General features: G+C 36.0%; 1 protein-coding gene across 5 annotated transcripts in view; it reads left to right on the top strand.

Annotated features, from left to right (window-relative positions):
• ZNF800 (zinc finger protein 800) overlaps nt 1–13,198 on the top strand; it is a 50,556-nt gene that overhangs the window by 1,538 nt on the left and 35,820 nt on the right. For 4 of the 5 annotated variants that reach the window (XM_046669230.1, XM_046669229.1, XM_046669227.1 and 1 more), the window contains exons 2-3: nt 299–417; nt 5,408–5,503. In XM_046669230.1, the coding sequence (XP_046525186.1) occupies nt 357–417; nt 5,408–5,503 (157 nt within the window). In that variant the 5' untranslated portion in view covers nt 299–356. Of the gene's footprint in view, nt 1–100; nt 184–298; nt 418–5,407; nt 5,504–13,198 lie in introns of those variants that run through there. The other variant, XM_046669228.1, reaches the window with a different exon arrangement.

Genomic DNA, 13,198 nt, shown 5'->3' with positions numbered 1-13,198 from the left:
CCATCTCCGCGCGCGCCCGCCCGCCCGGCCGGGACGGCGAGGCCGCCGCCGCTCGCGGCGCCGTCCAGGCCCTCGCCCTGCGCTGCGCGCCCGCGGCCGCGTTTCCGGGTAGCCCGATGAACCTGTGCGGGCTTCGGGCTGGGGGAGCCGCGGCGCGTTCTTCTCGTTTCAGTTCGAGGGAAGGTGCGGGGCCGTGGACGGCAGGCGGAGGGCGGGTGAGGGGATCCGATCTGGCACCCGCAGCCCCGGCCCCCCAGGAAGTTGAGGGTGAGTGACGGGTTTGTGCTTCTTTCCACAGCCGAGCCGCGATGAAGAGCTTCTTACAGTGAGAGGAAAGTAGGTCGCGCCCGCTGAAAATGCCTTTAAGGGACAAATACTGTCAGACTGACCACCATCATCACGGATGCTGTGAACCAGGTATATACCCCTTTCTTCTCCAGTGACTTTGCCTCCGTCAGAGCCACTCGGCCTGCTGCTTCCTTCTAGGTTTTTTTTTCCCTCTTGCCCAAGAAGTCGTTCTTAAGTCAGCAGGCTATAATTTTCCCCAGCATAAAACCAGTTATGAAGCTAAAAGCTTGAGCAAACAAGAGGTCTCCCCTGCTTCATCCCTTCAAAAAAATACTGCGTGTCACTTTAAATCTTTTCCACGAGATCGCTCACTGGGTCCCTTTTCCTTCTCTTTCAAGGCAGCCTGCAGTTAGTAGTATGTCCCCGTGCTCCGTGCACGTCTTAAACTGAAGAGAAACGAAAAAAGAGGTGGTAGAGTACTAGTGTTTATCTTTGTGAAAGTTATTTAAAGTTTCCTAGGCGTTTTTATCAGAGAATAGTGCTTAGAGCCTAAAAATGAGTTTAATTTGGGCTAAAAAAAAAGTTTGTCGAACTCAACTTGTTGGGAGAGTCAGGATTTGCGAAGTGCAACTCTTAAAAAAAAATTTCTTGGACAGAATATATTGTATTGCAAAATAAAAAATCTGATTATTCAGATAGAATACCTAAGAGTGTTTAGGATAGTTATTCAGTGGAACTTTTTTTGGTTGAGTTTATGAAATGAACAAGTTGCTTTTTGGAGTCTGATGCAGAATATTGGAAAACTTTAAGTTGATAAATGTGATAGATAAACTATTGATAGCTTTTCTACTTATTAGAAGTTTGATGTACTTGTCGCATTTGGAAGTACAACTTAAAAGGGAATCCTTGAGTACATACGGTCACTGAACCAAATAAAGACTATTCTAGTCTAGTTCAAAGGCAGGTGTTTATCATTATTTTTGACGTAAAAGTTATTAGGGCTTTTTATACTTTTGCTTGGTTTTTGTTGGAATATGTTAGCTGCACTAGTGTACTCGGTTTTATAACACTAGAGTTCATTTCAAGTAGAGCACTTTTTTGAGTAATGGGAAATAATGGCAGTGGTAAAGGGGATGAACTTCCAGTTTTAGAAAACTTTGGTATACACGAGAATAAAATTTGTTCTATGACCCTATCCCTACTGATTTATTGGAAATCAGTAATAACTCACCTCTGCTAATAAAATGGGCAGTCCCAGGGTGGGATCCAGTTTCTCTTCAACTGCCCCCTGACCTATCTAAATTTCAGCACTGTTTCATGCTTCTTGTGTGTTTGAAATGAAGATGTATCACTTATGTTTTACTAGATGTTGAATGGAGTTTGCTGGTTTTGAAGTAGAAGGCTGCAAATGCCTTTTATACTTGTGTTCCATTGACCTTTTATTCCAGTTTTTTTCCTGAGAAAACTTCAAGTCAGTTAAGGTGCATTAGTTAATGAAATCATCTTATTAAAACTTCTTACTTAGGAAGAAAGTTGTTCATTCATTTCTTTATTTCTTTGACAAATTATTGTTGGGCACCTATTAGGTGCTAGGCACTGTCCAAGGCAATGGGGTTCTAAGTGGTGAACAAAACAGATAAGGTCATTCCCTCATAGAACTTTCGAGTGGGAAGAGAGACATAAACAAGTAAATAACCAAGATAATTTGTGACCATACCCTATTTAGTGTATTCTGGTAATTCAAGTTTTCTAGAGACTTGAATGTCTCTTTCAAGAGGGTTTCTGGAGTTGAACTTTTTAATATGTAGTGGAGCTCTTTGGCTTCTTTTCTCTTCCCCATTAACAAGAATTCAGATAAGTTGCATTAATTTAAAAATTTCAGCTTTCTTTTACCCGAAACTTTTCGCATGCAGTTTATTTTTCAGATTGTCATTCGGAAGCAGTTGGTGTTTCTTTGCTTTCTTACCTAGAATTAAACACTTTCTGAGGATTTAGTTCAGTGGAAAGCTAAAAGTCTGTTAACATGTAGGGTAGTTAATTGTCATTATTTCAGAGGAAAGTATGTGCTGAGTGGGAGGATAGTTTTTAAAAGAGGATGCCCTCAGATGGAGGGAAGAAGATGACATGATGTTTGAGAAATTGTTTTAATGGGCTCTCCTGAGAGGTCTGTCCTTGTTTGGATTATGAATAGTGGGTGAGTTCCTGAATGAGAGCAGTGTGTTCCTGAGGAGGCCTTGATAGGATGGGTCAGTTCGTAGTAGAAGGTGGTGTTACAAGCTTGTCGGTGTATGTAAAGTATTTTCTTAGTTATGTTTTAAGAATGTTTTTTATTATGGAATTTTCAAACATTCAGAAGTTGAGAGAATGGTATAAGGAACCTGGTATAACCATCACACAACTCCATCGGTTATCAATACTTGGACAGTCTCTTCATCTGTATTCTCCCCTCCCCTCATTTCCCTCCTCTACCCTCCAACTGCTCCCCAACTCTGTATTATTTGTGAGCAAATATCAGACATCATAAGTAGAAGGATCTTTTAAGGGGCTGGTTTTAAGGTGGGAGAGACTCTTCCAAAAATAAGTACTTTATTCTGGGAAGTGTATTCTTGGAAGGATGTAAAGAAAGATGTTAACTTCTAGGGGTTTGGGTTTTTTTGGTTGGAGGGAGATGATGTTTTTTTCCTAAGTGATCATGTAACCTGATCTTGGGAGGGATGATAGGATATGTAAGAGGAAATTTTATAAAATATTAACATATAAAGTTTTTTAGGGTTGAGAGTATGTTTTCAAATGAAGAAAGGATGTTTTCTTACAATGGGAACTGCACCAATGTGTATACTAAATTGATGTGTCCATGCATAACTAAGCTAATCCTGGGGTTGTTCTGAATGCTGTCTCAGGATGTATATGTATTCTGGTGGTAGCAGTGTTCTGTTGGTGATGGATAACAAAATTTTGCTCTAGCTTTAAAATCAGATGATGTCATGTGGAAGCAGAAATTGGTGTATTATAGAAAGTTTTCTGGAGCATGTACCTAGATGAAGAAAGGGGCTGTAAGGAGGAGTTTCCATTTTTTCTCGTATCCCTCCCTTATTCATTACTGTTTTTTTATTCTCCCTTTCTGGAATTCTTGCCATTTACGGAGCCAGACCTTGAAGCTTTTAGTTCTTTACAGTTGTACAATTTCTGCCCTCTCTTTTGTATTTATTACTATTTTTTGTAAATAGTTACCAGTTGTTATAATGTACAGATACTGAAAAGAGATCCATCTAATCCAAATAAACGATATCATCAATCTATTTACAAACTTCTGCTGTTGTTTCTCTAAGGGGTTGAATTCTACTTTTCACGTTTTGGAAAAGATTTTTCAGTTTTGGGGGTCAGGATAGCAATTGATTTGTACATGATGTTGATGATGATGGTGGTGAAAGAGCATTTATTGAGCACTTACTGTATCCCAGGCTTTGTTTTAACTGGTTTACCTGCATTAGCTGATTTAATCCTCACGCAACCCTGTGATTTAGATACTTTTATTATCTAATCATAGTCCAGATGTGGAGTCTTATGTTCTTAATCACTGATGTTAGTGCCAATGTCAGATGTTCCCAAAATGAGTTGTAGTTGTGTATGTATTCTGAATTCATTTAAAATACCCCTAGTGTCTCTTAAAATTGGGAAAATTTTGCTTAATGAAATGACATACTCCTGAGACATAGTTCCTCCCATTTGTGTACACTGAGCACAAGACTGGAAGCCTAAAGGAGAATCTAAGGCTGTGTCTATATACACAGCACAGCAGGCTTTAGCCCCCTTATCAGAAAGCTAAATGCTGTCCAAGCCCAGGTCCTGAAGCGGTGGCAGCACCAGTTACTGAAGTAACCCTCCTTAGCTCCCCATGCTAAGCAGGTGATCCTGACTTAAGATGATAATAGTTGAGTAGAACATTATAGCATGTTGAAAAAAACGGTGATTAAAGTGGCCGGTTCTTTCTACACCACAACTCTCTCTCTTTATTTGATATTTGGTGGAAGACTCAGTTTTCCTTTTCAGTTACCTTGTTTCATATTACCATCATCTAATTTATTATATATTTACACTGCTAATCTGAAAATATTGGAAAGCAGGGATGAGAGAAACCTCTGTATATGCAAATGAAAATTTTTATTTTTAAAATGGAAATACTATTTTTACTCATTATAGAAATGTTTTTTCTAAAATGCACATGTCTAAAAGCCCAGGCTCTGAAGCGCTACTGAAGTGTAAGGCAGAAAGTGAAAATCACTCCTGTAAACCCACCCTGACAGAACCTTTAAGTTTTGTTGGTATCTCACCAGACTTTGTGTGTTTGTATTAGCATTTATACAGACACACATATATGTTAAATATATTTCTTTATGAATCTATTGAAAGATATATTAATATAAATGAGATAATCTACAACCTGTTTTTGTTGCTTAACAATTTATTATTGACATTCTTTGTTGTGAATACATGTAGATCTAGCTCATGCTTTCTAATAGCTGTGAGAGTTTCTGTTGTATGGATATTTCAAGGTTTATTTAGTCTGGTTCTTTTTGAGAGACTTTTAAGTTGTTTGAAATTTTTATCAATTATTTACTATGTTGCAGAGTGCTGCAGTGAACATTCTTGTACATCTGTCATTGTGCGCTTGACCAGTTTTTCTTTCCTTAGGCAGTGGTTTTTGAGTTTTGCTCTCATCATTGCCCAGAAAGTTGTGCTAGATTGTCCAGAGGGTTTTGGAATGGTGTATGAGGTGTGGGTAGGCCATCATTGCTCTAGAAATTTGGTTAAATATAGTTGTTCCTTTTCAAGGGGAATAAAAAGGCAAATATGACGAATATGTACTAAATAATACCAAAATAGTAAGATCTTTGCATTTGAACCTCATGTCTAACCTTAAGTAGCCTTGAATTGAGAATAATTTTAGTTATTTATTTTCCATTATTTCATGTTGCCTTACAAAGATGATGAAATATATACAAACAAGTATGATTGTCATTAATATGATTGTAGCAAATCATTGTTTTACTTCAATAGTAAATGATTTAAATAACCCTTTTTTTGTGGGGATTGGGGTGGGTGTTTGTCTTCCATCTAGTTTATATCCTGGAACCTGGAGATGCTCCTTTGTTACAGCAACCACTACAGACATCCAAATCTGGTATTCAACAAATAATTGAGTGCTTTCGATCAGGTATGAATGTTTTAGGATGTATTTTTCAATTTTCACATAGTAGTTAAAAACTACCTAGAAATCCTTAGAAATAATTTTTTAAAAATATTAAAATGTATACATTGTTTTCTTTATAGAATACTTTGTCATATTTTTAAAAAGTGGATGAATAAATGTTGACTTGATATAGAGGGTTTTTTTTTCAGTACTATACATTATATGTTAATTTTAAAATTAACTTATTTAATGTGGTTTAAAGAAATATATTATGTGGTATATTTTCTGGTAAAATATCTCTTCCTCTTAAAAGTTCATTGTTATTTTTTAGCATGTTGTTTATAAACTCTCAAAGGGCAATAGTAAATTATACTGGGTCTTTATAAGCTTTGGCAGAGTAGATTACTTACTCAGAATGTCTGAGATGTCACTTGTTCTAGATTAATTACTTTATCATCTCTGTTTATGTGATTTACCTTCTCGTGCGTAACCCTGGAGTTTCAGTGTCTTTAGTAGTGCACAAGATAGAAAAAAAGACTTATTCCAGCACTGAAATGTGCAGATACATTTATTTAGCTTTTCTGTCCATTAGATTATTATAATAATTGGATATATAATAAGTATGTTTTGTGCAGTTGCAATCCAGTGCTTTAAAATAGGTGTTGCTTATTACGTAAAATGATTGAGAACTGTTAGAACCCGTGTTATCAGTAAGATCTTAGGTTGCTGTGATTCTTATAATCCACTTGTCTACTTCTTGTGGATTTTACTTCTGTTGCATTGCAGACTGTTGAGTCAAATATGAACAATCAAACACACATGACTGATGGACACTTAAAAGATTAGAATATCTTTTGTTATTTTAAAGCTTACTATCTTGATGAAAAATTTCTGAGATTCAAAGGAAAAGATAATTTATATGCAACCACTTATTTTGTATTGATGAGCTATTTTTTGAGGTGCTTGTTTTTAAATCATCATAAAGGGAAAGAGCGTATATTTGCTTTATTTTAGGATTCTAGGAAATAGATTGTTCCTTAATCTAAAATAAAAAGTTTTTAATTTCAGACTCTCTAAGATCTATTTCTTAGACTTTTCATCTATAGTCCTAATGGCATTGCTTTTATGTAGTGCATTTAATTCAGTAAATATTGAGTGTATACTATATGACCGTGCTCATGATGGATAGTAGTATAAACTATTTTAGGGTGTTTTGTTGTTGTTTTTTTACTTGATAATTGCCCTTGGCTAACAGAAATAACTGGCAAATCAAATTCTCCTAATGTAAATACAATTAAAATTTTACTAATTAGGGGTAGTATTTAAATATATTTTTGGCATAACGGAAGAATGGTTAGTTTTTGTTTGTAGTAAAAGATTCTGTTAGCTATTTTTTTTTTTTTAAGATATTTTTATTTTTTCCTTTTTCTCCCCAAAGCCCCCCGGTACATAGTTGTGTATTCTTCGTTGTGGGTTCTTCTAGTTGTGGCATGTGGGACGCTGCCTCAGCGTGGTCTGATGAGCAGTGCCATGTCCGCGCCCAGGATTCGAACTAACGAAACACTGGGCCGCCTGCAGCAGAGCACGCGAACTTAACCACTCGGCCACGGGGCCAGCCCCTCTGTTAGCTATTTTTAGTATAGAGATAAAAATTCTTTTTGTTCTTTCTCATAGCATGGACATGAAGATAATAGCTTTTCACGTTTAGTAATATTCCTTGCTGTAGGTTTCTTTTTTTAAAATTCATAATTTTGAATTAATAAGGTTGTTTTATACTGTGTCAGTTTATTATAGTGTTATTTTATTAAGAAGTTAGGATTGCTTCATTCATAATTTGCTTTGTCTTGTAAAAAATACCATTTCAACAGGACCCTGTACCCAAAAATCTAAATTTTTTTTTAACTTTGGGAGGTGAAAATTTAAAAATGAAATTATTTGCTTTCTTATTGCACTGTGGTCAAATCTGTTTTTTGTGTTTGCCATTTCTTTCCTACCTAAGCTAAAGAAAAGGGACTGTGAAACAGGTAATATGTTATTTTTAAAATGTTCCCAGCAAATTTGCCTTCTGAGTTATTTTTTTAGGCAAGTTCTGAAAATGCTGAAATTTTAATTCTCTAAGTGCCCAATAATGTAAATTAGAGGTGATTTAGAAATATGCTGAGGGGCTGGCCCTGTGGCCGAGTGGTTAAGTTCATGCGCTCCGCTGCAGCAGCCCAGGGTTTGGATCCTGGGCGCGGACATGGCACTGCTCATCAGGTCATGTTGAGGCTGTGTCCCACGTGCTACAACTAAGAGGACCCACAACTAAGATATACAACTGTGTGTGGGGGGTTTGGGGAGATAAAGCAGAAAAAAAAAAGAGGATTGGCAACAGTTGTTAGCTCAGGTGCCAATCTTTTAAAAAAAAAAAAAAAGAAATATGCTGAGTGGTATAAAGAAACTAATTTTGGATTGAAAAAGGAATTCTTTTACTTCATTAATGTGTCTCATAACTAAGCAATTTTAATATCCTCAAGATAGTAATCTTTTACATATCTGGATAATCTCAAGTCTACTAGGGTAGCTCTTCTTTAGCACTGCGATATTCAAGCCGTGACCCACGGAAACCTTGGAAGGATGGGTTGGAAGTTTGGGCCACATGACTTAGGGCCTAAGATCCCTTCTCACCCTGAGATTCTTGTAAGTTCCTCCCAGTCCTACTCTACTCCCAAGCATACCTTCAGTGACTCATCTCTTTGCATTACAGCTGGGTTACACACATTGCAGTTAGAGAACTATCCTAGTGGTGTTATGTATCTGACAGAAATGGAAGATTGAACTCTGGAGTCCATGCTTTTGCTCTTGTTAACTTACAGAGGCTAAGTCAGATTGGGCAATAATAATGTGTTAGGATATCTACCTTTATCTTCAAGCTCAGATAGTTGTCTTCACTTACTGTATCATCTCTATGTAAGTGACTCACCTTCTGTTTACACTGGGCTGTATATGACCTGGTATTAATTCCTACCCAAGCTGGAAGTTTGTAAAAGGCTGAGGAAGATGGTGACTAATTTTTTTTTAAGATTTTATCTTTTTCCTTTTTCTCCCCAAAGCCCCCCGGTACATAGTTGTATATTCTTCGTTGTGGGTCCTTCTAGTTGTGGCATGTGGGATGCTGCCTCAGCGTGGTTTGATGAGCAGTGCCATGTCTGCGCCCAGGATTCGAACCATCGAAACACTGGGCTGCCTGCAGCAAAGTGCGCGAACTTAACCACTTAGCCAGGGGTCCAGCCCCGGTGGTGACTAATTTTTTAGGTCCACCAACCCAATGTTTGCTGTACTGACTGCTTGACCAGTTTTGACCCATCCTCTGCTTCACACTTCAGCTTTTGCTTTTGACTGTTTTCTTAGCTTTAAATTACAAATTCTTCTTGACCTCTGCTATCTCTTTATTTCTGTTTGCTTGACTTGTAAATTAATTTCAATAGATTTTTCTTTTTGGAATAAGTAATAAGTGCCCATGGTTTTAAAAAAAATAGTAAAGAAGTACAAAAAAGTATATGAAAGTACAAAAATAAGTCTCTTTGCTCAGGCAACCACTGCTATGTGGTTTGTGTCTTCTTCCAGAGATCTTATATACATATACAAGTATATATCCCTCATTTTCTTCCCAATACACCTGGTAGCCGACTCTGCACACTGTTATGTATCTTTGCTTTGTTAACAGTGCATTCCACTGTTGTTTGACATCTGTCCATAGATACATGCTGCATTTTTTTTACGAGGCTGCCTATTTTGCCCCAACCTACAGATTTTCTACTCTGAAATCTGTGATGGTTGGGTGACTTGAGACATGCCATTTGCTCTGAATCCCTGGCTTCAGGTACTACCTTGACTGTGTCCTGCCCTTTGCTGGAGCCTTGCCTTGGCTCTGTTAGTCCTTCTAGGATCACATCTGTGACTTGGTGTCTTCAAATTTCCCTCCTTTATATTACACTTTTAGCTTGTTCCCTTCCTGATCTCTCTCCCCAAACTGAAACAAAATTTTAAAGAACAAAAAAAGGTGTGCTTCCATGAGACATTTATTAAAATTGATTTAATCGAGCTTAATATTCTTTCTTAGTCTCTTAGTCTTCTGGTAGAGGCAAAGGAGCTGTGGAATGTCCAAAGGTTGAAAACAAAAAAATGGAGAGAAAAGAGAAGGATAATTGTTTTGTCCTGTATCCAAAACTGGTCTGTAATATGAAGTTGACTTCTTTTATTGAGTTGTTGAAATGTATGATATTGTAAAAAGAGCTGGTGTATAATGTTGTAGAAAAAAGATTTTACGTGTAGAATACATTGTTACTGTGCGCAAGAAACAGCATCTTTTTGGAATCTTAGGGAGAAATAAACTGTAGTGAAAAAGGAGAATTAGCTTTGTGTGTTGTTATCTTTTGTTGTTATCTTCTTAAATTTAGGTTTAGTCATTTAACTTCTTAGAAGAAGGGGTTTTTTTTTTCTTATTTTACTGCTTAAAGAAACATTAATTGCACTTAGTGTAAGCTGTGACTGGATGGTGATGTCTTAGTCCTGACTCTGTAAGCAAAAGCTTAGGATGGAAGTATGATTTGTCAGAGATACATAAGAGAGTGTCATATTATATGATAGATTTTGTTTGTTTGTTTATTACATAGCAATTGTAGGAATTTAAAATCAGACTAGATGTTTTTTGGGTAAGAAAAATGTAGATTTATTTGTTTGATTTGTTCTTACGTTCATCTTCAAAGCATGTCACCTAGGGCTGTATTCTTAGGAGAGCAGCCATTTATATTAGTCTGGGAATTTCTCAAAGGCACAGATCATATCCTTCACTTTCATGTCTTCAGTGAATAACATTGTACCTGGTATTTAATAGTGTTCAATAAATGGTTTTTAGACTAGACTAAAAGATTTACGAAGTCGGCACTAAAATAATTTTATTCTACTTATAAACTTATTGTTGTGTGTGGCAGTGTTCCATAATTAACCTAGTAATTTTTTTTACCAACCCTTGTAGGTGGTGGTTTTAAGATAACAATTTCAATTTTCTTAAGTTTTTCTACTTTTTACCTTTACTTATTTTTTTTTTTTAAAGATTTTATTTTTTTCCTTTTTCTCCCCAAAGCCCCCCGGTACATAGTTGTATATTCTTCGTTGTGGGTCCTTCTAGTTATGGCATGTGGGATGCTGCCTCAGCGTGGTTTGATGAGCAGTGCCATGTCCGCGCCCAGGATTCGAACCAACGAAACACTGGGCCGCCTGCAGCGGAGCGTGGGAACTTAACCACTCAGCCACGGGGCCAGCCCCTACCTTTACTTATTTTAAGGGATGATCAGTTAGAAATTTCCTTCATACTGGTCTTGGACTCAGGAGGTTTGACAGGCATTACAGATTGATTGCAGTGTTGGGATGATACTGTGGTTAAACACTCATCCTAAAGAAGACTGAGCTCATGTATGTCAACAATAGATCAAGCAGTATACCATTTAAAATCATTACTGCCGCAACTTAAGATGGTCATTAACCAACAAAGCAGTATATTAAGAAAAAAAAATGAATGCTTATCTTCCTCTGTATAGCACAGAAGAGTTAGAATTAATATTTAGTCATGTAAAGTGACTGCCATCCAATCTAATGTAAAATTGAATACTCATTCCTTTTGAAAAAATTCTTTTAAATATTTTAGTCAACGTATACAGTGTATTTGGCCTTAAGGGATAGCACAAGATAAACCCTTGATGAAGTTTAACTAATTTTTGTTGAGCACCTATTATATGTGAGAATCTGAAATACTCGCTAATTAATTTCTAGAAATCCAAAGCCTTACCCTTTGGAGGGCTGGTTTTTGGAAAGATACTGATTGATGATCTATATAAGCAGTATGTAGTGACTTCTAAGATAATTTAAAAACCTAAGGCAAGAAAGAGAATTATTAATATAGGGAAAGGAGTCATTAAGAGTTAGGCAGCCTGGCTGTCTCTTTCTCAGGATCAAGAGTTGTGGAAGAACTTTATGTTGCTGTCTGGATGACCGTGTCTCTTGTTGTCTCAGGTGATAGAAAGTTTTAGCTATTGACAGAGGCGCAGTTGGATTGGCTGTGTCTAATCGTTAGTGAGCAAAGCAGTTGTAGCTGATTAGAATAAAGCCATTATGTCCCCATTGGAAAAACAACAAAACCTTAAATGGCAACTGAAACTAACTTTAGGGGGAAACTTTTGTTGTCTTTATGGAATGAGGAATATCTCATTTTTCTCGTTTGTAACATGTGTAAGAGTTAGAAAGTCTTTCAAGTCCCTGTTTTAGTCAACTTTATGTAGACTAAAATCTTATTTATAATGAAGATTTTATTAAGCAGAGAGAGCTCTCCAATATGTCATTTAACAAATGTCAATCAGGCATGGTCCTGAGGGGCTGGGAATATAGGTAAGAATTAAAGATCTCTTCTCTGTCCTCTTAGAGCATTTGTGATTGACAATTAAGATTGATTAGTCAAGGTTAGAGCCAGATACTTTTTTCCAGGGAGATGCTTATTGGGATAAATATGTCATCTTTACTGACTATAACTAACTCTATACCTAGGACTGAATAAGAAATTGATATTGTTTTTGTTTTTGTATGGTTGATTGAGAGAACCCAGTAGACAAAATGATATGTCTGCTTTAGGGATGCAGTCTTATATTTTTACAAGTAACTGATTTTTATGTATAACTTCATGTTGTACTTTCTATTTAAATCTTCAGTTGAATTCTTAAGTTAAACCTAGTTCAGGTTATTTCTGTGTGCCTCTTCAGTTCTTTTTTGACTATCTTGAAAGGCAGAATTGAATCTTTAGTAAGGGTCTAGCAGGTCTTTTAACGTAGAATTAAAGTGTGCAAAAATATCCTATGTTTTCTTTCTACTGGTCATACACTCAACTACATTTCCTGAGAACTATATATGTAGGTCAGTTAGAGAGGTTTATCTAAAGTTATCAGTTTACCTCATAGTTTGTCAGTCACCTATGAGGTTAACTGAACTATTTAGTATTTAGCAGTCTATTGCCAGTATATTTTTAACGTGAAATGCACTAGGGAAATATATGTGTGTGTGTATGTAAGTATGTATGTGAATTTACTTTTATATAAAGAAGAATATCCAAGCTATCCTCTGAATCTTTTAAAATTTATGTTTTTTGATTTTGTGGTAATATGGTCTTGTGGCATAAATGTTGATTTGGAAAGTGAGAACTATTTCAATATATATATTTCTCCCAAAGAAACTCAGATATATAATTTAATTTTTCTGGGATTTAGGTTTATATTTTCTTTCATAATTCTTTAAGATAGGTTTGGTTTGTTCGTTTTACAAGATGAGTGAACCAAAGTGTAAAGATTATACAACTCTTTAAGGCCATATGGCGAGATAATATCAGAATTGGAAACTCTAAAGACTTTGTAAAGTTCTGATAACCTGATAATTTGCAGTAGAATTTTGAGGGCTGGCCTATCTTCAAAATGATAATAAAATATAAAATGATTAATACAAAAATTGAATGTAAACAGGTTGACGAAAGATTGAGTCAGAAATATTTAACTTTTATGGACCCAACAATACATATATTTTTTAATGGTTAAAATGGTAAATTTTATTTTATGTATATTTTACTACAATGAAAAGTATAAAATAAAAATCAGTAAATGAATATAAAGAAAAATCACTTTAGTAGTTGATTACATTTAT

Source organism: Equus quagga, chromosome 8, assembly GCF_021613505.1.
Source record: "Equus quagga isolate Etosha38 chromosome 8, UCLA_HA_Equagga_1.0, whole genome shotgun sequence".
Taxonomy (NCBI): Eukaryota; Metazoa; Chordata; class Mammalia; order Perissodactyla; family Equidae; genus Equus; species Equus quagga.
This window is presented reverse-complemented; position numbering and strand designations above follow the sequence as displayed.